The sequence below is a fragment of the Gigantopelta aegis genome, chromosome 3, assembly GCF_016097555.1.
Source record: "Gigantopelta aegis isolate Gae_Host chromosome 3, Gae_host_genome, whole genome shotgun sequence".
In the NCBI taxonomy this organism is placed as follows: Eukaryota; Metazoa; Mollusca; class Gastropoda; order Neomphalida; family Peltospiridae; genus Gigantopelta; species Gigantopelta aegis.
Window position 1 is genome coordinate 4542305 of NC_054701.1, and position 27482 is coordinate 4569786.

The window sequence follows — 27482 nt, forward strand, 5'->3', positions numbered from 1 at the left end:
TATTTTGTCTTCAAATTGTGAATTGAAAAAGCTGTATAAGCCCTGTGTTGTGCACTATTTGGATTCTATCTGATCAGTAGTATTCCTGGTTAAATAAAACGTCAACCACTAGCTGATTAAAACAAAAAGTATTTATTTATTTATTATTAATTTATTAATTAATTAATTTATTATTTTTATTTTATTATTACTTTTTCTTCTTTTTTTCTTGGGGTTGATGGGGAAGTTGTGTTTTCAGTTGTTATTTGCAGTGCATTATAGTATAAACTCAACCTTGATATTGTTTGTAACCTTTGCTGGCATTAACACACAACATGCTGTTTGGCCTTTTCTCATTTATCATATTCACATGGAACCGACACCCTGCATGTGGGAACCAGCAGGGTATTGGTACACTTAATGGTCTTCTCACATTTACATCATCTCACAGGCCAAACTGGTAAAATATTTATTTTACTACATAAAAGATAACAGATAAAACTTTAATGCATATAAACAAGTGTGTGGTTTTTTGTTTAAAGACACTGCTAGAGCACATTGATTAATTAATCATCGGCTATTGGATGTCAAACATTCGGTTATTCTGACTCGTAGTCATCAGAGGAAACCTGCTACACTTTTCCTAATGCAGCAAGTGATCTTTTATATGCACCATCCCACAGACAGGATAGCACATACCACAGCCTTTGATAGCACATACCAGTCGTAGTGCACTGGCTGGAACAAGAAATAGCCCAGTTGACCTGCCAACGGGGATTGATCCCAAACCGACTGCATCAAGGGAGCGCTTTACCACTGGGCCATGTCCCGCCCCGCATATAAACAAGACACATACAAACATGACACATACAAACAAGACACATACAAACATGACACATACAAACAAGACACATACAAACATGACGCATACAAACATGACGCATACAAACAAGACACATACAAACATGACACATACAAACAAGACACATACAAACATGACGCATACAAACATGACGCATACAAACAAGACACATACAAACATGACACATACACATGTACAAACAAGACACATACAAACAAGACACATACAAACATGACACACATACAAACAAGACACACATACAAACAAGACACACATACAAACAAGACACACATACAAACAAGACACATACAAACATGACACATACAAACATGACACATACAAACAAGACACATACAAACAAGACACATACAAACAAGACACATACAAACAAGACACATACACATGTACAAACAAGACACATACAAACAAGACACATACAAACATGACACACATACAAACAAGACACACATACAAACAAGACACACATACAAACAAGACACACATACAAACAAGACACATACAAACATGACACATACAAACATGACACATACAAACAAGACACATACAAACAAGACACATACAAACAAGACACATACAAACAAGACACATACAAACAAGACACATACAAACAAGACACATACAAACATGACACATACAAACATGACACATACAAACAAGACACATACAAACATGATATTATTGTGATGACTAACTAAGGTATAATTATCAGCAATACATGTATAATCATGAAGAAACTTGCGTACCTGCCCAGCACAGGCTGGATTTATATTATATCTATCGGTTTTCATTGAATACAAACTCAAACACACAACATTTTATTTTTGGATTTGGTGAAAGGTGTTAAAAGCTCAGGTAGATACAAAAAGTAGAACCATTTGTGCAATACCCATTATAAATCAGTACACTATAAAAACATGAAGCACTATGGTGATCGATGATATCCCGTTTTGGCGTGGCATTCACTCAGTCTCAGACTCTGATAATTGAAAAGTAAAGACTGCCAAAGATTATTTAAAGATTGAACGTCTATTTTCTATTTTGTTTGGTAAAAATAAATATGAAAGGTGAAAAAACAATTTGAAAGAAAAAAGGTGAATGAAAAAACTGAATATCAATAGGTGAAATAAATGTCTATAAGTTGTTAAATAAATTATTAAATAAACAAAACTGAAGTCTCAAAATATAAATGAGAAACGTTTGAAGGTTTTTAACATTCAACAGAACAGGTAATTTTGATAATCATATATTTAGTTGTGGTATACTAGCTTTGGTAGGAATTCGAGCTGTGTGAACACCTTCATATTCATCAACATCTAAGTCTAGATATCAGTGTGGTTACAAAGAAGTGATGAGCAAATATTTAACTTGTAAAAGCCTATCTAGTGTAGCGTGTGTGGAAGATGGAACAGTGACATTAGCAATGCACTCCATTACTCTGGTATGCAACCAGGGGAATGTTGGTGTTACTGCACTGTGTTGTGTGTATAGCCATGTGGTATATGGTTTATATCACACGTGAAATGCACTCACAGACGTAGATACTCGTTAGTGTTTCACTTGTCAGGTCTGCCAGTTCAGACTTTCAATCCTTGTCCATTATGGTGTCACATATATGTAGTCTTAAATAAGTGGGCATATAGATATCACTGTTCATAATGACTTCATTTAAATTAAGCTTATAGGATTTCTGTTCAGTTATAAAAATTAAATTGAAGTATTAAAATATTGATGAAATATAATGCATGTATTATAATTTTTAGCTCTATAATTATTCAAATTAATTTTGTACACATTCTATTTTACTAAACAATAATATGAGCACATTTAGCAAATTATTTTATGCTCATTTTATTAACCAAATAATTTTGTGCGCATTTTATTTATTAAAACAATATATGCAATTGATAAATAAGCCTCATTGCACATAAAAATTTCCATCTAGTGTGTACTTCTTTTTTTGTTGTATTCCCCCCCCCCCCCCCCCCCCCCCCCCCCTATATTGCCGCCTATGATGGATTCTTATGTGCATCCTGTCTACATTGCTCCAATCACTTCAGTCTGTTTGACTGAGCAATCAGTTCTTTTTATTTCCACCTCTAATGTTTCCAGTCATTACAATTTTCTTTACTGAAGTATATTTCTAATTGTGCCCATTTAAAGATATTCCCACCACAGTTTTTTTAATATATTTATACATGTATTTATATATATATGTGTGTGTGTGTATGCCCCTCCCCCCTTTTTTTGGCACCTTTCTACACCTGAGACTGGTACATGTTAGAGGCTGCAGTACCCAGGGTGGACATGCTTGAACATCAAATGGAAATTATGCAATTCCCAGTTTCTGATTCCCAATGTATTACAAGCAAGGTACTTTGTAAATATGCTCTTTATTTTTTCTTAATATTAAATTCACTATATTCTTCTGTAATAAACTCTAATATACATTATGGATATAGACTGATCATTCTGTGCCTAAGTTCGAATTAACTGAAAATATAAAACATAATACCCAAATGCATTGAAGTGCACAAAAAATATCAAAAGTACAGGATCAGATGGCTTTTCTGCAGAAGTCTTCAAATGTTTTTGGAAAAACATAGGCTATTTTGTTCTCAGATCCCTTAATTATGCTTTTATCAATGGTGAATTATCTGTTGCTCAGAAACTGGAAATAATAACTTGTATACCAAAAGGTGATAAACCGAAACGTTTTCCTAGCAACTGGTGACTGATATCACTTCTAAATGTTGTCTATAAATTAGCATCTGCGTGTATATCCGAACGAATTAAAGAAGTACTTCATTTTTTTTATTAATGAAGACCAAACTGGTTTCATGCCGGGTCGTTATATTGGTGACAATATAAGGATATTGTATGATATTCTGTATTATACTGAATCGCATAATATTCCAGGAATATTTCTACAAGTAGATTTTGAAAAAGCATTCGACTCCATTTCATAGTCATACATGCATATACATAAAACCCTTGACTTTTTTGGATTTGGAACAGATATTAAATGCTGGATTTCTGTATTTTACCAAAATATAAAATCAAGTGTTATAGTTAATGGAAATATGTCTTCATCATTTAATATATATAGAGGCTGTAGGCAAGGTGATCCATTATCTCCTTATATATTTCTTCTCTGTGTAGAAATTCTTGCAAGACTTGTACGTAAAAATAAGAAAATTAAAGGCATCTCAATAAACAATAAAGAATACCTAATTTCACAGTATGCTAATGATACTGATTTTAACATTACCAAATCCATCGGAAACTTTTCAGAAAGAATTGCACACGATATTATTTAAATTTGTATGGAATCAAAAGCCAGACAGGATAAAAATAATAACTTTGTGTAAACCTGTTAATGATGGAGGTCTCGGAATGATAGATATATTTAACTATGCTAAAGCTTTGAAAATTACATGGCTATGAAAATTGGAAACCAAAGATCCAAAATTGTTAACCTATACTTTTTGCATGTTTTCCACAACTCCGTAACATATGTCTATTTGGTAATGATTTCCCCCAATTGTGCTTAAAATATGTAACAAATCTATTTTGGAAAGACTGTATCATTGCATTCCGTGACTTCTTATCATTAATTCATGTTTCATCTTTTGAAGACTTTTTATCAGAGCCAATTTTTTATAATTCCAATATAAAAATTAACAGCAAATCTTTTTTAAAAAAGAAATGGCTTGGGAAAGGTGTATCTCAAATCTGTGATCTTGTTGATGAGTACGGCAACTTTTTAACTTTACCCGCATTTAATAATTTATACAAATTAAATGCATCTTTTTTAGAGTATCAAGGAGTTATTAACTCACTTAAGGCTTACCTTAGGAAGACGAAACTGAATATAATAGAAACAAATATTCCTTTAGATGATTCTCCCGTTCAGCGAAAACTTTGTTCTATCAGAAATGGTTCGACACATATTATTACACACTTGTAACTTCTGAAAAGCCAAATTCTGCAATATCAAAATGGCAAAATTATTTTATTTCAGACCTTAATTGGCACACTATTTATTTAAAACCATTTGTAACCACACAAGAAATAAAACTTAGATGGTTTCAATATAGAGTACTTCATAGAATATTAACTATTAATAGTTTCGCATATAAATTAAAATTAATTGACAGTGAAACGTGTACGTTTTGTCATGAAGGAAAAGAATCTATAGTGCATTTATTTTGGAAATGTAAAATTGTTCAGAACTTTTGGAATGATTATTTAAATTGGTTATCAAACTCATGTAAGCATATATGTAATTTAAAGCTTTCTCTTGAGCTAGTGATATTTGGATATAAAGATAATATTAAAACAGATAATGTTTTTGACCTGCTACTATTATTAGCCAAATATTTTATATATAAATGTAATGTGCAAAGGGTCCAATTAAATATTATACATGTCCAAAACAAAGCTAAACAAAGATGTAAAGTAGAAAAATGTATTTATATTAGTAAGAACAATCTTAATAAATTCTTCACCAAGTGGTCAGTGTATTATTCTCTCTTTGAACAGACCTAATTTTTTTAACTTTCCTTGTGCATCGTCTTGTTCCCAGCGGTCCATGCATTAATAATGTAGATATTTATGTACGTTGTTCATAGAATGGAAAAGGATGAGAGTGTGTCATGGGTTTTTTTGCATAAGAGAGAGATAAATGGATAGCTACATTGATTATATATATATATATATATATATATATATATATATATATACAGAGAGGGAGACGGAGACGGAGACGGGATGGGGGTGGGATTTGGAAGCCAGTACCCTAAAGTATTATATTATGTTATTTTATTATTTTTATGTACACAACCCATGTTTTACCCTTGGCATGTGTTGTTCTAATTGTAAAAAAAAAAAAAAAAAAAAATATGCTCTTTAGTAGAGATAAGTTGTGTGCTTGATTACCCCCAAGTTACCACTGATGAGGGCTATACACACATGTACATAGCTGTACAGTTGTTTTTAATAAAACCTACCACTCCACCACAGTTAGATAATTTACTCCATGCAGTACCTGGTGGAAGTTCAAGCATCCTACACACAATATGAAGCAATTGCAGTAATTACCTGCATTACAGGCTAATCTATACCATGTTTGCCTCTACTCCAACACATTGGCACACCACCCCCACAAAACCCTTTCTGCTGCTTATTGTGTAATTAGCTGAATAATAACTGCCAACTTGCATCTTCCACTTGGTGTTTTTTCTCTCTCCTGTTGGTACTGTACGTATCGCACACGTGGGAGAGATGGTTTGTGTTTTGTGAACAGAAGCAAGAAGCCGAGCGGGTCTTGTTTCTCCGAAAGCTATTTATTGCTGGATTTACCTGTACAAGTGGCATCTCCATATTCCTGCCACAAATCTCACTGAGGCCCTCTCAAGGTGTGGTTAATAGTTTAAAAAAAATTTAAATAACATTTCTCCATTTTGTTTGTTTAATGCAATTAGAATTGGCTAGGTTGCTACAGAGAGGTATCCAGTTTATGTGGTTTGTTAGATATTAATGTTTTTAGAGAGTTGTTGACAAGGGTTCACCCGTGGAGAGCCCCATGATTGAGCCAGCCTGAGTTATTTCAAGTCTGTGATGCTCCTGTCTTAGTAACAGGCTGGGTTCCTGGACAACTTTCTCCAGAGGCAATCTGCTAGTCGGAATTTCTTCCACTGTTTGGCAAATCAACTGTTATTTTACCCCACCAGGAATTATACCTTTTCTCGTCCCAGGTACGTACTGGCTATTTTTACCCCTGTTCTTCGTTTAAAATTGCTCTTGTGTCATAGCAGTGGATTAAAAGTAGATTAAGGAACTGTGTGTGTGTAAAGAATTACAGGTATTGGCAGACAGGTGCCTCTACCATGAGTTGCTAGATAGTTCTGTGGGGAGCCGGGTATCAGCTTCATCGACTCTTTAACACTTGTTTAACCTTTTCAAGACAAAAGTGTACTTGATATGTTATTGAGCATCATGAGGGTTACTATAAAGGTTGCCCAGAAGGCACCGATATGCATTCTTCACAGAAAGTGAATCGCAGTATTCGGGTTTTTTAAGATACTCTAATACGGAGTCCGATGGCGATATTTTTCCGTTTATTTGGATTGTGAAGTGCACTGGAAGCTGATATCCTTGAACCCTCTGCAATCAGCAGGTCATTCTGGGAATGGCTTTCATCAGACGCATGTAGTTTTCTTCGTGTTTATGTAATTTGTATACTCTGAAAACAATGGTTTAGACTCTTTGCATATACACACTGGTGAGTATAAAAAAACATTGTTTTGAAAACGTCTTTAAAGAAATATATATAAAAAAGAGTGCATGGTTTTAAATTTTTTAACACATTAAAATTGCACTCAGTATTTCTGTGTTAAATATGGTACACCAGTACATGTATATGTAAATACAACAACATAATAGAAATTTCAGGAATTTCAGGATTTTTATACACGCAAAACAGATTCTAAATGGTTTCCTATTTCTGATACATTATTTCATTGGTTGTTAATTTTCTTCTAAAATCTCCAGTCACAAATTCTCTATAGAAAGGACACCTTTTCTTACAGACCACTTTTAGTGGTGATTATTATAACTTTTAGTGACTAATGTGACCATGCTGCACATATGAATAAATATTTGCGATTGAGATTAAATTCACAAACATGGCAGTGTTTGCTGGAAAAGTTGTTTCATCTTTGTGACTGAAACAAATATAAATGCTAATCGGGAGTTTTATTAATTAAAGAAAAATACAAAAAACTAAACAGAAAAGAACCCCAAAACACTAAAACATAAGAAAGCAAGACAATAGCCTTGACAATCACAACGTATAATCATAATGGGTGCCACCTCATGGTAACACAAAATATTCTCGCTTCGTGTATCATCACCATTTTAACAGTGATTCTTGAGGGCGTCCATCACAATATGGACTTTAAGTTTCAAAAATAGGGGTGGGACGTAGCCCAGTGGTAAAGCACATGCTTGATGTGTAGACAGTCTGGGATCAATCTCTGCCGATGGGGCCATATTAGGCCATTTCTCATTCCAGCCAGTGCACCATGACTGGTATATCAAAGAACATGGTATGTGTTATCCTGTCTGTAAGGATGGTGCATATAAAAGATCCCTTGCTACTAATGGAAAAAAATATAGCAGGTTTCCTCTCTAAGACTATATGTATATATATATATATATATATATATATATCAAAATTACCAAATGTTTGACATCCAATAGACGATGATTAATAAATCAGGTGCTCTAGTGATGTTGTTAAACAAAATAAACTTTATCTTTTAAAAATATGTAGCTGATTGTATTTTTTATTATTTTTATTTTTTTAAAATAGTTTATTGCCCCAGAAATATGTTATGATAGTGTCAGGGTTGGGGCCCTGATTTCACTACCTTACAAAGTACATAGCAAACAATATACTAATATATAAAAAAGGAGCAGTAACAAAAGTGGAAATAAAAAGAAGATTGAAAAGAGAAAACTTAAAATGAAGTTATTGATATACTTCCAAACTGGCGTCATACTTAAAATTATACTCATAACAAAAGTATTAAGTGTCTCAGTTGTGGCCTTCTAGAACTTTTAACCATGGTCCCCAATTGTCGTCAAATTCTGTATGTAAATTGTTTTTATAATATATGTATTTTTCTATTTGTAACTTATCTTTAATAAAATTGTTGATACCAGCTGATTGTATTAATAGTTTATCATTATATAAATTCACAATTAAAAAGGAGAATTCATATCTTTTAAGAAGTATATAATTAATTTTGTTGTCTTAATTAGAACAGAATATCATGTTTTATAACTTCATAGATTTATGGAAATGCTAACATTGAGTTCACTTGCTAAATTAATTGCTAAATATTTGAAGAATTTCATGAAATTACGGGTTTAACAATCCTGCTGCAACATCTGTTACACTTTTCCACAGACTGGCTAGCATATGCCAGCTGTGGAGCACTGGTTGAAATGAATGAGAATGAAGCCAGTCAGTTTGAATTCTAAAGTGGATCTGCCTCAGTCCTTGACCTATTGTATCTGTTCAGTGCTTGGATCTGCATCAGTCCTTGACCTATTGCATCTGTTCAGTGCTTGGATCTGCATCAGTCCTTGACCTATTGCATCTGTTCAGTGCTTGGATCTGCATCAGTCCTTGACCTATTGCATCTGTTCAGTGCTTGGATCTGCCTCAGTCCTTGACCTATTGCATCTGTTCAGTGCTTGGATCTGCCTCAGTCCTTGACCTATTGCATCTGTTCAGTGTTTGGATCTGCCTCAGTCCTTGACCTATTGCATCTGTTCAGTGCTTGGATCTGCATCAGTCCTTGACCTATTGCATCTGTTCAGTGCTTGGATCTGCCTCAGTCCTTGACCTATTGCATCTGTTCAGTGCTTGGATCTGCCTCAGTCCTTGACCTGTTGCATCTGTTCAGTGCTTGGATCTGCATCGGTCCTTGACCTATTGCATCTGTTTAGTGCTTGCCTGAGCTGCTTGCATTGCAGGATCAAACCACCTTGGTGGATCCATTCAACTGATTGGGTTTTTCTCATTCCAACCATTGCTCCACAACTGGTCAAAGGCCGTGGTATGTGAACCCAGTATCTACCAGCCTTAAGGCCGATGGTTTAACCACTACACCACCGAGATAAGTCTCCTGAAGCATGTGGGTGGCAGTGATACCTTGGGTGTGAACCCAGTATCTACCAGCCTTAAGGCCGATGGTTTAACCACTACACCACCGAGATAAGTCTCCTGAAGCATGTGGGTGGCAGTGATACCTAGGGTGTGAACCCAGTATCTACCAGCCTTAAGGCCGATGGTTTAACCACTACACCACCGAGATAAGTCTCCTGAAGCATGTGGGTGGCAGTGATACCTTGGGTGTGAACCCAGTATCTACCAGCCTTAAGGCCGATGGTTTAACCACTACACCACCGAGATAAGTCTCCTGAAGCATGTGGGTGGCAGTGATACCTTGGGTGTGAACCCAGTATCTACCAGCCTTAAGGCCGATGGTTTAACCACTACACCACCGAGATAAGTCTCCTGAAGCATGTGGGTGGCAGTGATACCTTGGGTGTGAACCCAGTATCTACCAGCCTTAAGGCCGATGGTTTAACCACTACACCACCGAGATAAGTCTCCTGAAGCATGTGGGTGGCAGTGATACCTTGGGTGTGAACCCAGTATCTACCAGCTGAAGCATTAAGGCCGATGGTTTAAACCACTACACCACCGAGATAAGTCTCCTGAAGCATGTGGGTGGCAGTGATACCTTGGGTGTGAACCCAGTATCTACCAGCCTTAAGGCCGATGGTTTAACCACTACACCACCGAGATAAGTCTCCTGAAGCATGTGGGTGGCAGTGATACCTTGGGTGTGAACCCAGTATCTACCAGCCTTAAGGCCGATGGTTTAACCACTACACCACCGAGATAAGTCTCCTGAAGCATGTGGGTGGCAGTGATACCTTGGGTGTGAACCCAGTATCTACCAGCCTTAAGGCCGATGGTTTAACCACTACACCACCGAGATAAGTCTCCTGAAGCATGTGGGTGGCAGTGATACCTTGGGTGTGAACCCAGTATCTACCAGCCTTAAGGCCGATGGTTTAACCACTACACCACCGAGATAAGTCTCCTGAAGCATGTGGGTGGCAGTGATACCTTGGGTGTGAACCCAGTATCTACCAGCCTTAAGGCCGATGGTTTAACCACTACACCACCGAGATAAGTCTCCTGAAGCATGTGGGTGGCAGTGATACCTTGGGTGTGAACCCAGTATCTACCAGCCTTAAGGCCGATGGTTTAACCACTACACCACCGAGATAAGTCTCCTGAAGCATGTGGGTGGCAGTGATACCTTGGGTGTGAACCCAGTATCTACCAGCCTTAAGGCCGATGGTTTAACCACTACACCACCGAGATAAGTCTCCTGAAGCATGTGGGTGGCAGTGATACCTTGGGTGTGAACCCAGTATCTACCAGCCTTAAGGCCGATGGTTTAACCACTACACCACCGAGATAAGTCTCCTGAAGCATGTGGGTGGCAGTGATACCTTGGGTGTGAACCCAGTATCTACCAGCCTTAAGGCCGATGGTTTAACCACTACACCACCGAGATAAGTCTCCTGAAGCATGTGGGTGGCAGTGATACCTTGGGTGTGAACCCAGTATCTACCAGCCTTAAGGCCGATGGTTTAACCACTACACCACCGAGATAAGTCTCCTGAAGCATGTGGGTGGCAGTGATACCTTGGGTGTGAAGTAAACACTTGAGATGTCAACAAGATGTAATAAAGGTGTGGGTAAATAATTTCCTTGTCAACAAGGCCCAATAAAAGTGTGTGGAGTACAATTCAGGTGTTGATAAGAGAAGGGATGTTAGTGTCAAGGAAACTGATTTAAAATATCATAAAAATACATGAGTGTGTTTTAGTTGACTGATTCTGGTACATGTACGTAATGTAATATTAAAACAATGTAATGCTACATCCAGGCCCCAATAATTCTAAATCAAAAATATTATTGGTAGTAAATCTTAAGGCAGAGATAAATTTTACTTGTAGAATGCAGAAAATTTCATTTCAGAACATCAAGTTTTTAAAATTTTACGAGAGAGCATACACCGAACCCCCTAAAAACTTTGCTTTACGTCCTCAATCTCAGTCAGTCCTCCAATGTCTACTTGCTTCTGTCATGCCTGACATTGTCATTAATGTTGTATTATTACCTTAGCAGGCATTCATAATGGGGAAAATAAAAATAATAATTTCTCACTAAGAAATTATCATGCATTGGTTTAACGTACACTACTATTGGACGATTTGACACTAACAAACCAATCACTTTGTCGGTACTAAATATGACGTCATTACTATTTGGCAAAGCACACCCAATGACGTCACATAGTTTAAAGCGTTTGTATTTATGTCTTTCTGGTTTCAGTGTTAAACTTGTAATAAAATGTTAGTTTAATGCAATTCATTATAGATTTTTTTCTTTTTACAGAATATATAGAACTTTGGGTTTTTTAAAATTATATGTGAATCGTAAATAAAATACAAAGTTAAATTAATACCTAATAGTAAAGTAGTTTACGTCGTTTCTATATACATGGACGTGTAGCCAATGTAGGCTGTATCGAAAATAAAACTTTAAAAAAAACCCCAAATAGTTGGGGTAATAAATAGAAGAAAAAAACTCGGTACCAGTTATTATCAAATTTATGTCCCTCGTGAAATAATTCTCACTTGTCACTTGCTAAAGCTTATGACAAGTGAAAATTATTTCACTCGGGACATAAATTTGTTAATAACTGGTAACTCATTTATTATCCTCTATTTAAACTACACATATACTGATGTAGATATATCTGTATAAAGATAATATGTGGGGTTTAATTTCACTAATTTTGATTTGAATGTCGATAAGATGGTTAACTTCCTCCTACTTTGGATGAGGGTTTGGGTTGCAGTTACTGTTTGCTGTTATTTCTGGTATGTTCCCTTATGTCTTTCCATCAGTATATCATGCCTATATGGGGATCTTGAAATATGTGGTTCTGTGATTTTCCTGAGTGAGGCGAGCTAAAACTGTATTGCTATAGACCCATCTGTATATATGTGTGTAGGATTAAGGCTTATTTTGCATTTGGTTGCAGTTGAGGGTGCATACATCAGATTTTAATATACTTTTAGAGTCTCATTCAAAGCCCCATCCATGTGGGCATGCATTGTGATCATTGTGACCGTTTCATTCTTAAAACTAAACTTGAAACAAATACAAACCTCTAGAAGTGAGTATTGAAAATATTGACTAATACAGGTCAGATTTTACTATGTTCAGAACTTCATTATAAAGTAAGGTTAAAACCAGAAATATATTTTTTTTTTACCAAGATATCTGAAAATGACATAACATATGTTTTCACTTTCAGTAATGGGTATATTTCAATTTTATAAAAACATTTATTGAAAATCCAGAATTAAAACTGCAGTAGTTTACCATTCTGCAGCTGTGTGGTATACCTATTGAAAAAGAACTAGAATGCTTTTATTTACCAATAATCATCCTTGTTTTTAAAATAAAATTTGATTCAGTTAGTGTCTACAGATATTTTGACACTTTGTCCAGTTTGTGGCTCTTTTACAAAAGCAATAGTAGGACTAGCATTTGTATACACTAAAATATATTTAAACCATACAGTTCATACTGAACAGTTTTGTGTTGATTTTTAACAAGTAGTCTATGTGATGGCAGCAGCTTTTCTTTCTTTGTGTCTCAACCAAAGTTATAACCAAGTGTTAAAATACCAGTGTCGAAATAACCAAGTGTCAAAATAACCAAGTGTTGAAATAACCAAGTGTCAAAATAACCAAGTGTTGAAATAACCAGTGTCGAAATAACCAGTGTCGAAATAACATCTGTAGTTGAAAATGTGCTACGGTGTAATTAAACAGTTTGTCTGGACCAAGTAATAACCAAGTGTTGAAATAACTATTGTCGAAATAACTGTCTGTAGTTAAAAAAGTGCTGAAAACACTTGTTTTTCCTTCCAAAAAAAATGTGTTTCCTTCCCTTCTTCCAACTACTTTGATATTGTGATTAACTAATGCAATGGGTATTCTCCATGGTGAAAAGCCAATCGAGACTATCGGATATCAAACATGGAACATGTGTACTTATATCTGTGTAGCTCTCACCAGCTCCACTAATAATCTTCACTGACGCTGTACAGCCGTATATCAGTATACGTTCTTCACCTTGGAGAAGCTGGCTAGATCCCCCAGATCTGTGAGTGAACGTGAACTTTCAGCTGTTAAAGTCATTCTTACACATCTCTCCAGACACTTTCTGCTCTGATTGCAGCTCAGACTGTACACAATACGCTGTGTATTCATCAAACACTAGTCACTATAAGTGTTCAGTAATGAGTAGAAGCATTGTTTGTGATTATTTTATGGGTTGGATATGGTTCATCACTGCTATTATTAGCTCAACTGATTTTAAGTATCTGTGAGATCATGTTCATAACTTATGACACATTATTGGATTTGATTCTGGGAGGTACTGGGTTCATGTCTCAGTGCCACTTCCAGCCAAGGCTGAATGCACCCTTGGTTTCAGTAGAACATCTTCTGTATGATCTTGTGTGACACATTTTACAGCAGTGTCATATACATACATGTAGTTCAACATACCTGAACCTTGTGAAAAGAGATTCATTGTCACTTGCTAAAGCTCATGACAACTGGAAATTAATTTCACTCCTTTAATATCATAATTTATGACATACAATATTGAATTTATTCTCTTCATAATCAACAAGACTAACAAGACTAATATCTTACCCAGTTAGCCAGATATGTACTACACATTTAATACTAAATTAACTTACATATAAGTGATTTGCAAACGGATGTTAATTGGATTAGGATGCTAATCTTGGTCTTAACTTCCTTGGTTTTTCTACTTAAAAACAATATAACGTGGATTAAAATCTCTTCCTTAATCCATGTAGAATGACCAATACCTGCAGGTATGCTGACAAAATCCCCCAGATGTTTAAAGAGTCAGTTTTAACATACACCACAGAGTATAGTGGGTCTTTGAGACATTTCTTAACCACTAACTGACCATGGATCTTTCGGGATGCACTTTTGAAATTCATTCCATGCATATTGTGGTCAGTATAAATGTTACTGTATTGTTGACATTAGGTGAAAAATTATGGTATTCTATTGTTTGTAAATATGTCTTATTTAGTTTGGTATCAACTCAGTTAAAATAAAATAAAATTATTATTATATCATCACAAAGATAATCAAGACATCCATTAAAAATAATAATAAAGTAAAGCAAAAGATTAAAACCAAACAAACTTTTCTTGAAGATAAATGTTATTTTATCTAATTAAAATTGCAGAAATATATTTTTTTTTACATCTATATGATTATATTTGGAAATACAGTGAAAACAAAGTTTGAAATCAAACTGTATAATGACAAATGTGATGAAATTAAAGCTGTGTAAATGCCTGCATGTTTCATTTACTTGTTCATTTGTAAATCTTAATTTTTATTTATTTTTCTGCTTATATCTAATACATACACATGTACACATCTACCAGGACTGTTTGTATAGGACAGGGTAACTGGTTAGTTGATATGGCTAGAAGGGTTGAAAATTAACATGAAAACCATGGTTGCCAGCAGGGCCAGTTGAAGAAAAATCTTACTGGCTCTTCTCAAATTCAACTAAAAAAAAGAAAGAAAGAAATGTTTTATTTAACAACGCACTCAACACATTTTATTTATGGTTATATGGCGTCAAACATACAGATTTTGAGAGGAAACCTGCTGTTGCCACTTCATGGGCTACTCTTTCCGATTAGCAGCAACAGATCTTTTATTTGCACTTCCCACAGGCAGGATAGCACAAACTATGGCCTTTGTTGAACCAGTTATGGATCACTGGTCGGTGCAAGTGGTTTACACCTACCCATTGAGCCTTGCGGAGCACTCACTCAGGGTTTGGAGTCGGTATCTCGATTAAAAATCCCATGCCTCGACTGGGATCCAAACCCAGTACCTACCAGCCTGTTGACCGATGGCCTAACCACGACGCCACCGAGGCCGGTAAATTCAACTAGCCCTCCAAGTATCAGAATTAAAATTTAACTGTACAGCCAAAATCAAAACTGGAATGTGTTTTGTTGAATAATAACCATGTGCTCATCATATATAGTCCGTTTGTGTCAAAAGAAAACTGATGAATTGGCGTTTAACTTCATAATGAATAAAGTTGTAATTCATATAAAAACATGTTATTAAGTTTTAAACCATTACCAACTCAAATAAAAAAATTTTAAAAAAGAAATCAAGTATAAATAAAAAGGCTTCTTTACAAAGTACTATTAAATTATACGTATTAAATCTCATTTTTATACAGGGTGAAGGCAAAATGCTGGAACAGCCAAGTTTTGCTGCTTGACTTGTATTGTCTCTCAAGTAAAATATAATGCATTACAAAGAGACTAAAGGTAGAACTGCGCATGCTTTAGTAAACTAGTCTGGGAGTGGCAGTCCTCTTTGTGGTGATGCAAGAGGGATGGAATAAACTTTGTGGTGATGCAAGAGGGGTGACATCCCCAGTAAATAATTTCCTCAAGAGTGGCTTTTCTCCTATAGATGAGGCACTATATAGAGATCCATGGAATCATCCACTATTTTGCCAAATGCCCATTCGACTCTGCTTTGTGCAGAGATACGGCCCTGGTCATTTATTACAGTTTTGTCATTCCATCAATTGCCTTAAAACCAGTATCAGAAAAAATAGAGTTAACCTATGCAGTTTGGTGGTAATTTGTAAATATTTTTTGTTTTAATTTACACTGATCTTTTACCCCCAATAAAATGCTATTTAAGATGGTATGGGTTTAAAACTTAATAAATTAATATGTTTTTATATGAATGTTATCTTTATTCATACCCTCCTGTCCTGGAATTGGTCACTGGCGAAGTCAGAGGCTAAGTCCAGGGTGGGCGTGCCTGAACCTCTGTGGATGTGGACACGTTAATTGAGTTCCCATTGAGTTCCCCATTCTTTATTCATTATTTTGGCGCTGTAAAAATATAGAACATGTTCTATGTCTTGTGCTGCCAGATCTGTAATGTTTTGTCACATTTGATTCAGTTTTAGTGTGTTTCTTTTTCATCTGGTACCATACTCACCAGACCCTAAATGATGGTCACCTAATGGACTACCTTTGTAAAATTCTTAGTCACCCATAGCCAATAAAGGGCAACTGGGTGACTGCTAATTTTCAACCCTGGGTTAGTGGGTAGTGAGAGAACAATAGTGTATTAGCATTACATCTCATTGAATCAATAAACCTCACTTTGTGTTGGTGCTGGTACCAAGATGCGAACCCACTACCTGCCAGCATTAATTACCACTGGAGTGGGATGTATCCCAGTGCTTCAGTTCTTGTTTGATGCACATGGTCATGGCCCAATCCTTGCTGGTGGGCCCATTGGACTAGTTCTCATTCCGGCCAGTGCTCCACAACTGGGGTAACAAAGGCTATGGTATGTACTATCCTGTCAATGGGATACTGCATATAAGAGATACCTTGCTACTAATGGGAAAGCGTAGCCGATTGCAGGTCCATAGTAGGCTTACTCTTTCAGTATCAGTGTGCTACTTAACCACATGTCTGATGCCATATAAGCATTACTAAAATGTATTGAGTGCATCATGGAATAAACATTTAATTCCTCTTATATACCACTGAAGCAGTTTGTGCATGTAAATCTGTGACCTTATTACCACTCATAAAGCACTCATTTGGTGCACAATCGGTCTGGGATCAATCCATTGCACTATTTCTTGTTCTAGCCAGTATATCAAAGGCCGTGGTATATGCTATCCAGTCTGTGGGATGGTGCATATAAAAGATCCCTTGCTACTAATGGGAAAAAGGTAGTGGGTTTCCTCTCTAGGACTATATGTCAAAATTACTAAATGTGTGACATCCAATAGCCAGTGATTAATAAATCAATATGCTCTAGTGGTGTCATTAAACATTAATCTTCATTATTAAGCACCAGTGTCATGATGAGTATTCAGAATAAGTGAAATCGGTAATAATGTTTGGTATAGTTATTAATAAAACAATAAAATATAAAAACAATATTAGGATATTACATGTAAAAACATATTTTTTAGCCTGATTGCGCTATAATTATTTTATAAAGCAAATTACTTCAAACACAATAGTAGTGACCAGGTTTTTGTTAATGCTATGTTCATTCCGAAAAATTATTATTTAAACAATTTTTAACAAGAAAATGAATTTGTTGAATTAGAATGGGGATAACTATGTTGTATTTGACCATTTGTGGACGTTCATGCTGGTTATCATTACGATACAAACCAATGCGTAACAAAGCCTAGTCGAATGTGTATTTTAGTGGTTTTCAGAAATGCACAAAACCTCACTGTATGCATGATTTCTGTGTTTATCTCCATAAAGTCTACTGACCCTTATTTCATTTTGTTGAGTGTATGTTATTATTTTCTTTGAAAACATTGCAATTCAACCGGGATGGTCATATAGTTGTTTGCTATTTACTTTTTGACTGTCACAATAAAACTGTACTCCGAACATTGAGCCTGCATGTTGTAGTAATTACCCGTTTATACAAGAATGCCCATGTGAACTGCTTCAGCTGTCATAATTACTTCAAGGACACGGTCATACATGTTTCACCATTTGCTGCTAAGCTGTCATAATTACTTCGAGGACACAGTCATATATGTACATGTTTCACCGTTTGCTGCTCAGCTGTCATAATTACTTCGAGGACACAGTCATATATGTACATGTTTCACCGTTTGCTGCTCAGCTGTCATAATTACTTCGAGGACACAGTCATATATGTACATGTTTCACCGTTTGCTGCTCAGCTGTCATAATTACTTCGAAGACACGGTCATATATGTACATGTTTCACCGTTTGCTGCTCAGCTGTCATAATTACTTCGAAGACACGGTCATATATGTACATGTTTCAGTGTTTGCTGCTCAGCTGTCAAGGAAGCTCGTACTAGATGACATTCCAACTCGTGAAATGATTTTGCCAGACTTAAAAAAATATCTCTGAATTTTCTGAATTGATATGCTGGTGATGATGTACATGTTGGTAACCGATTCCGGTTCATACACTGTGTGTGTGTACACATCATCGTAAGTTATGTGTTGTTATCACTGCTGCAAGCATGGAGGCTTGTACACACTCTCAGACTCACCATCTGTGTGAACATGCAGATACATGTGTTTTTGTATTCATATCAACATCATAGATCTTTCTGTCAACATTTCACAATTACTTCCTCTTTCATTTTCTACTTATCCAGCTTTATTGTTATTATTGTTGTTTTGTATATAGCTTCTGTTTTATTGTTATTGTTGTTTTGTGTACAGCCTCTGCTGTAAAAGTACTGTAATATCTTCATAGTTTTGTGTACAGCCTCTGCTGTAAAAGTACTGTAATATCTTCATAGTTTTGTGTACAGCCTCTGCTGTAAAAGTACTGTAATATCTTCATAGTTTTGTGTACAGCCTCTGCTGTAAAAGTACTGTAATATCTTCATAGTTTTGTGTACAGCCTCTGCTGTAAAAGTACTGTAATATCTTCATAGTTTTGTGTACAGCCTCTGCTGTAAAAGTACTGTAATATCTTAACAGTTTTGTATACAGCCTCTGCTATAAAAGTACTGTAATATCTTCATAGTTTTGTTTGGATCAAGGTTTTACATTCCATGGCTAGAAATAGCGGCCTGCAAAAAGCGAAAAGCCATCCATTTTTTATACCTAGCAGGTGAAATAGACATTCATCTGCAAAAACCATAAAAAAATTGTCCTTTTTCAAGAGAAAGATATTTGTATGATTATCTCATCTGCTATACAACTGTTAATTCTGTTGGATTTTAATTTCATAATTCCTCAAAATCCATCTCAGAGGTCATCATGTTTCACACACTATACCAAACCCTCACCTCACTCTGTGCTATTTTTTTTATCCAGCAGGCCATATTTGTTTCTTACAGGGATGTCTGAACTACACGGAAATGCGTAAATGAGCTTTTTCATTTTGTCTATAAAAACAAAAACATGATGTTCAATACTGTTGACCACACAAAGTTCATTTGCATGTTTTCATTGTTTCAAGTTTATGATGTGTGCCTTATATTATAAGTTATAATCAGCTTAGATGTATTAGCATTGAATGCAATTTTTGGCAGTTCCAGGGATTGCAAACAACAGTTTTCCTTCAGAGGCTCTTGAGCGGCCCCTGGACCCTGGCCGCAGTAAGCTTTTTTGTTCCAGACCGTCTCACATCCCTGTACTTCCTGTTTCAAGCCCTAACTTGTCATGCCCAAATGGTGGGTTTGGGTTGTTTGAAAAAAACTCCTAAACGTATTAGACCTAAAATGATTAGAATCATGTAAATTAGTCCCATTTTGAGGTCTAAGGCGTGCACCCTCAAACTGTACCTAAAGTTGAGTAACCCCAATCAAACATACATGGATACAGAGCTGTCAAAGATAACCCAGTCAAATCCAAGTTTCTTTCCTGCTCTCTCCATTGACCAAAATAACAGAAGCTTTCATCTCAATATCAGCGCTATATACAGACATGGTTTTCATCAGTACTTTTACATGTTTACAGTGTCATGTACGCAGTTAAAAGTATATGGTCCAGTCTTTGTGAAAGTTTACTCAATAAAAAAACATAACAACTTGTTTATTAGATGTTACAATACTTGTACTCAGATGAAAATATTGATTTAAATTATTACTTATTTTTATCAGTTAAATTGAAAACCATTCAGATAATGTGTAGCTATAAATTAAGGCAAGGTTATCCATTCTTTAAGGATTTCAAAGTCAAAACATTAACATTATTTTTCAAGAACAATTTTGGATAGGTATATTTGAAACATTCACTCTTGTTTTCAGGTGGTAAAACTCAATATTTAAGTGGTTTTGAGGTTTGTCAAAAGAAAACAGATGAATTTGCAATTCATAATGAATAAAGTTAAAATTTATATAAAACCATTTAAGTTTTAAACCATACCAACAGAAATAATATTTTTTTGAAAAAGAAATACAATATTAATAAAAAAAAGTTTCTTTACAAATTACCATTAAATTATACAGATTAAATTTCATTATTAATTTATTTCGGTGAAGACCAAATGTTAGAAAAGCCAAGGTATGCAGCTTCACTTGCATGGTCTCTGAAGTAATTGATAATGCAGTACAAAGAGACTAAAGAATGGAACCCCGCTGTTTAGTAAACTAGCCTGGGAGTGGCAGTCCTCAGTGGTTGAGTTGCGCAAGAGGGAAGAAATCTCCAGTAAAGGATTTTGTCAAGAGTGACTGTCCTATAGATGAGGCACTAGATAGAGATTCATGGAATCAACCACTATTTTGCCAAATACCATTTACCGTATTGTTCCTATTTGTAGCGCCCCCTCTAATATAAGCGCCCCCTATGATCACAAGAAATGTATCATGAAACGGTACCCGTAAAATAGTAAAACTGGCTCACCTAACTGCTGACTTGCAATGATTATAATTGGTAAACAAATAAAATCCAAACAGGTGAAGCACTACGACACTAGTATGGGCGAACAGTATGTCACACATGTCGTTTATCAAATGTATGTCGCTGTTATCTCCACGCAGAATGAACGCACGACACTCCGTTAACGCTGTTCAAAACCGGAAGTACAAACATACTGGAAGGTATTTACACCAACACCGTAACACCGTTTAAAAAACGGGTAAATGTTTTTTTGTTTTTTTTGCTAAATAAAAATATATTCAGACTGGGTGACAAAATGAAGTGGGCGAGTATGAGGGGTCTCAATCACACACCCCTCCCCCACCCCACTTTCAAATATACTCCGCAGGCCCTATATGCCTACGTGCACAGTACCATGTATTTCGATAAATCAGCTGACGATGTACGGTATGCTACGTCATTTGAACAAGAAAATGTCACTGGAGGAGTGACTCGGCGGCAAAGCTTTTGATGTCTCAGCGAGCCAGATGCATTGACAGTTTGATACGAGGATTTTTCACACGTATTACGAAACATGTTCTAGTACTCTAATTAGCGCGCCCCCTTTGTGTTTTGCATCGCGCCCGGCCGGGCGCTACAAATAGGAACAATACGGTAACTGCACTAGGCAGAGATACAGCTCTGATCATGTATTATGGTTTTGTCGTTTAGATTATCGTGGATGTTCCATCAATTACCTAAGATTTAACCTATGTAGTTTGATGTTAAATTAAAATGCAAAAAAATAGGTCTACTAGATAATTATGGCATATCCAGTCCATTCCAATCAGCCGACTACTTGAAGATTTTATTAAATACATGCAGTGTCTGCAATGTTTTGAACTTTATTTTTAGAAGCCCAGACCAAAATCACAGAAGTTGAGGCTGTCTGGTCAGTATGATGCTGTCAAAATATAGAGCATGTTCTATCACGTCTGATGCCAGATCTGTAGTTCACGTCAGCACAGATGTTGTGTTTTGTCACATTCGATACAGTTTCAGTGTGTTTCTTTTTCAAATGGTACTATACTCGGCAGACCCTGAAATCGATGGTCGCCCCACGGACTATCTTTATAAAATTCTTAGTCACCTTTAGCCGATAAAGGTCGCACAGGCGACCAGGCGACTGCTAATTTTCAACCCTGAGCCCTGACTTTTTCAGGTAGTAATTGTTGAGTTATTTGTAGGTCAGCTGGACATACCTCTATCTTTAACAATAGCCTACTACATTGCTAATTGCCTGTCATTTAGTGCGAGCTAACCGTGACACAAAGATAGTCTACAGTAAAGTATGCATGTACACGCAGAGCAAGCCTAAATGGTGACTTCTTTCTGCTGGAGATACACCTTTAAACTTTTAGCTACATGTATATTTAAAGTATTAACTACATGCATACATCTGTATTTGGTTTTGAAGTCCAAAGTGGTTTTATCATGCAGATAATAAGAGCTTTGCCATAATCATTTCAAGTGCCGATTTTTTAAAAAGCTGTTTCATTAATAAACGCTTGGATATCATTCACATGAAAGGAAATTCATGCATAATTTGACTGCAACACATCAAAGGTCATGGTACATGCTGTCCTGATTGGGAAGAAGTGCATATAAAAGATCACCTGCTGCTATAAAAGTAATAGTGATCTGTATGCTGTGGCAGTCGCAGCAAGATAAAATTATCAAACCAGTATTATAATGGTGTGTTGTTATGTTTCAGAGAAACTCGTATCAAACCAGTATTATAATGGTGTGTTGTTATGTTTCAGAGAAACTCGTATCAAACCAGTATTATAATGGTGTGTTGTTATGTTTCAGAGAAACTCGTATTACCTGAGACAGCAACAGGCCCAGGTGGACGCTGGCACAACAGGGGAGGCAACCATGCCATCCTACGATGACTGTAACGATGAGGAAGAGCTCATGAAGCTGGTAAGTCGATTAGCACACAGATTAAAACATCGTTAGTTTTACCACAGTCAGTTACACCACAGTTCTCAAACTGTGTCAGTTTTACCAGTTTGAATCTTGGTCAGTTTTACCAGTTTGAATCTTGGTCAGTTTTACCAGTTTGAATCTTGGTCAGTTTTACCAGTTTGAATCTTGGTCAGTTTTACCGGTTTGAATCTTGGTCAGTTTTACCAGTTTGAATCTTGGTCAGTTGTACCACAGCTTGAATTTTGGTCAGTTTTACCACAGTGAGTCTTGGTCAGTTTTACCACAGTTTGAATCTTGGTCAGTTTTACCACAGCTCGAGTCTTGGTCAGTTTTACCACAGTTTAAATCTTGGTCAGTTTTACCACAGTTTAAATCTTGGTCAGTTTTACCACAGTGAGTCTTGGTCAGTTTTACCAGTTTGAATCTTGGTCAGTTTTACCACAGTTTGAATCTTGGTCAGTTTTACCACAGTTTGAATCTTGGTCAGTTTTACCGCAGTGAGTCTTGGTCAGTTTTACCACAGTTTGAATCTTGGTCAGTTTTACCACAGTTTGAATCTTGGTCAGTTTTACCACAGTTTGAATCTTTGTCAGTTTGACAACAGTGAGTCTTGGTCAGTTTTACCACAGTTTGAATCTTGGTCAGTTTGACAACAGTGAGTCTTGGTCAGTTTTACCGCAGTGAGTCTTGGTCAGTTTTACCGCAGTTTGAATCTTGGTCAGTTTTACCACAGTTTGAATCTTGGTCAGTTTTACCACAGTTTGAATCTTGGTCAGTTTTACCACAGTTTGAATCTTTGTCAGTTTGACAACAGTGAGTCTTGGTCAGTTTTACCATAGTTTGAATCTTGGTCAGTTTGACAACAGTGAGTCTTGGTCAGTTTTACCACAGTTTAAATCTTGGTCAGTTTTACCTTAGTTTAAATCTTGGTCAGTTTTACCACAGTTTAAATCTTGGTCAGTTTTACCACAGTTTAAATCTTGGTCAGTTTTACCATAGTTTGAATCTTGGTCAGTTTTACCACAGTGAGTCTTGGTCAGTTTTACCACAGTTTAAATCTTGGTCAGTTTTACCACAGTTTAAATCTTGGTCAGTTTTACCACAGTTTAAATCTTGGTCAGTTTTACCACAGTTTGAATCTTGGTCAGTTTTACCACAGTTTAAATCTTGGTCAGTTTTACCACAGTTTGAATCTTGGTAAGTTTTACCACAGTTTGAATCTTGGTCAGTTTTACCACAGTTTGAATCTTGGTCAGTTTTACCACAGTTTGAATCTTGGTAAGTTTTACCACTGTTTGAATCTCAGTTCAGTGTTAAACTTTGACTAATTAACATGACAACCATCGTAAGATCATTACTGTTACCTTGTACCTCTCCATGTAGGTTTGCTAAACATTATTCATAATTATCTCCACTTTACTTTTAAGCTGTTACGCTTTCAAGGTGTATCATGTATGTAATGTTTATGGTAGAGCTGTCAACTGAGGTATGTAGGCTCTTAGTATCAATCACTCTACAGCAAATACTATGGTATGTACTGCCCTGTCTGGGAAACTCATTAAAAAGATCTGGAGTTTTATACGAGTAGTAAGGTTACCTTTTTTCTTTTTAGATGAACAAAACAGATGATTTTGATGAAAGAAAGAAAATCCGGGCTCGGTTACGCATAATACGGGAACAGATGAGAAGTAAGTACATGTGTCTATCATCTTCCCATTTTCAAATATTTATTGTGATTTATTCTTTGACAAAATATGACTTTAAGAAAAAATATGTTGAGAAAATATATATATACTGATAGAAAACAATAAGGGAGCACATGGTATCTCAGACCAAATTTAATTCACTATTAAAGTAGTTATGTCTGTATACAATACAGAGATGTAATGTGGGACTGAATGTCAGTACCGTGGGTATGTCTACCAGTAACACAGTTAACTTCCCTGTACTCTGGGTGGTGGCTGTGGGACTGAATGTCAGTACCGTGGGTATGTCTACCAGTAACACAGTTAACTTCCCTGTACTCTGGGTGGTGGCTGTGGGACTGAATGTCAGTACCGTGGGTATGTCTACCAGTAACACAGTTAACTTTCCTGTACTCTGGGTGGTGGCTGTGGGACTGAATGTCAGTACCGTGGGTATGTCTACCAGTAACACAGTTAACTTCCCTGTACTCTGGGTGTGGCTTTGGTTGCAGTCAGTATTATCTCAATATTATCTGGTACTGTGTGTGTGCTCCTTTATTTCTTTCCATCAGTACAGCTGTACACAAATATATACAACTGTTTTAAAAATTGATTTTCATTCTTTTCAGTCGATCTGTAGTTAGTATATACTGAACAAAATGGAAAACTTTACAGTTTGAAAATACATTTATAAAAAGGAACTCAGCCATTCATAAAATTTTAGTGAGCGAATCATTATTACCTTGACACTAGCTTGCCAACAAGCTGATCAGATTGCTTGCGAAACACGTGAGCGCATGTGCCGGGTCAAATTGATGGAAATCATGTTTTGCACGTGCAGAATTGGCACGAATTGCATTTCGCGTCCCAAATCGATTGAAACTTGTAGCCTGTCATCACATCACTTGGAAAAACACACTTTCGCTACTGAATTTGTTGCTATTGGAAATGCAGAGACTGTCAAATGAAGAACGAAATCGTGCCATAGGGCATCTATATGGAGGGCAGTCCGTGATGGTCGTTGCACATGTGTTTGGTTGCAGCAGACAAACAATAAATAACCTGAGGACCTGTCTTCATCAAACTGGGTCAGTTGCAGATCACCCCCGACCAGGTCCTCGGCGTATGACGTCACAAAGGGAGGACCGGTACATCCGTTTACGTCATCTCCGTGACCACTTTACGACAGCAACTTCCACCAGCAGGGTGCCCCTGGGAGGGAGGGTAACCACACAGACCATCAGGAACCGACTGCGCACCACTGGACTGAGAGTCCGAAGGCCATACTTTGGTCCCATTCTTACCCGTTTACATCGTCAACAGCGACTTCTGTGGACGAGACGCCATGTCAGATTCACTCAGAGACAATGGAACACAGTGGTCTTTAGCGACGAATCCCGATTCACAATGAGTTTCGCCGATGGCAGAATAAGGACGTGGTGAAGACGTGGTGAACGTCATGCTCAGTGCTGTGTCAGAGAGGTCGACCGTTTCGGCGGAGGAAGCGTGATGGTGTGGGGAGCATTCACCAGCAATGGAAGGTCAAGGCTTGTCGTCATCCAGGGGAACATGACCGCCCAAGTCTACTGCGACCAAGTGCTTAGACCGGTGCTGGTGCCATTCATGGGCCTGGGTTGACCTTTCAACATGATAACGCAACCCCCCACACAGCGGCATTAACACGGAACTTTCTTCAAAATGCCGGTATCCCAGTCATGGCTTGGCCAGTCCGATCACCCGACATGAATTAAATTGAACATGTCTGGGATGAGCTCGGAAGATGTGTCAGAAACCATGTTAACGCATCTCAGACACTGCAGGCATTGGGACAGGCGCTGGTGGCTGAATGGAGGCGACTTCCGGTTCAATGTTTCACACGATTGCTGAGATCCATGAGAAGACGGTGTTGGGTAGTTATCCAAGCCCAGGGAGGTCACACGTGATACTGACACTGCATAATGAGTTAATTTGAAATCATGTGAACGTTGATTTGGACCCCCACTTCAACATTCCAAGCCATAATATGTTACACAATTAAACATCGTAATGACATATTGTGTTTTGCTCTTTATGACATCCCTCCCATCGACAAATGTCTGCATTAATGAACATACATATCGTTGTGAGGTTATCAGAGGACAAATAATATGTGTCAAGTTTTCCATTTTGTTCAGTATAGTAGAACAGAAGCAAATGCAGAGAGACTACATTTATGACATAAGTCTGGAAAATGATGTTAATGCATGCAGCGTGAGAAGGAGACCATGTTTATGCTATAACATGGTGTGTTGTGTTGTAGTTGAGCAGGAAGAGAAGCATGTGCAGTGTGAGAAGGAGACCATGTTTATGATGTAACATGATGTGTTGTGTTGTAGTTGAGCGTGAGGAGAAGTGCATGCAGTGTAAGAAGGAGACCATGTTTATGATGTAACATGATGTTAATGTGTTTGTAGTTAAGCGGGAAGAGAAGCGCATGCAGCGTGAGAAGGAGACCATGTTTATGATGTAACATGATGTTAATGTGTTGTAGCTGAGCATGAGGAGAAATGCGTGCAGCATGAGAAGGAGACCATGTTTATGATGTAACATGATGTTAATGTGTTGTAGTTGAGCATGAGGAGAAGCGTGTGCAGCATGAGAAGGAGATCATGTTTATGATGTAACATGATGTTAATGTGTTGTAGTTGAGTGTGAGGAGAAGTGCGTGCAGCGTGAGAAGGAGACCATGTTTATGATGTAACATGATGTTAATGTGTTGTAGTTGAGTGTGAAGAGAAGTGTGTGCAGTGTGAGAAGGAGACCATGTTTATGATGTAACAT

General features: G+C 36.8%; 1 protein-coding gene across 1 annotated transcript in view; it reads left to right on the plus strand.

The window, feature by feature from the left end:
- LOC121367414 (smoothelin-like protein 1) overlaps nucleotides 1-27482 on the plus strand; it is a 90972-nt gene that overhangs the window by 40941 nt on the left and 22549 nt on the right. The window contains exons 5-6 of the mRNA XM_041491569.1: nucleotides 22858-22971; nucleotides 24590-24665. Coding sequence (XP_041347503.1) covers nucleotides 22858-22971; nucleotides 24590-24665 — 190 coding nt within the window. The remainder of the gene's footprint in view (nucleotides 1-22857; nucleotides 22972-24589; nucleotides 24666-27482) is intronic.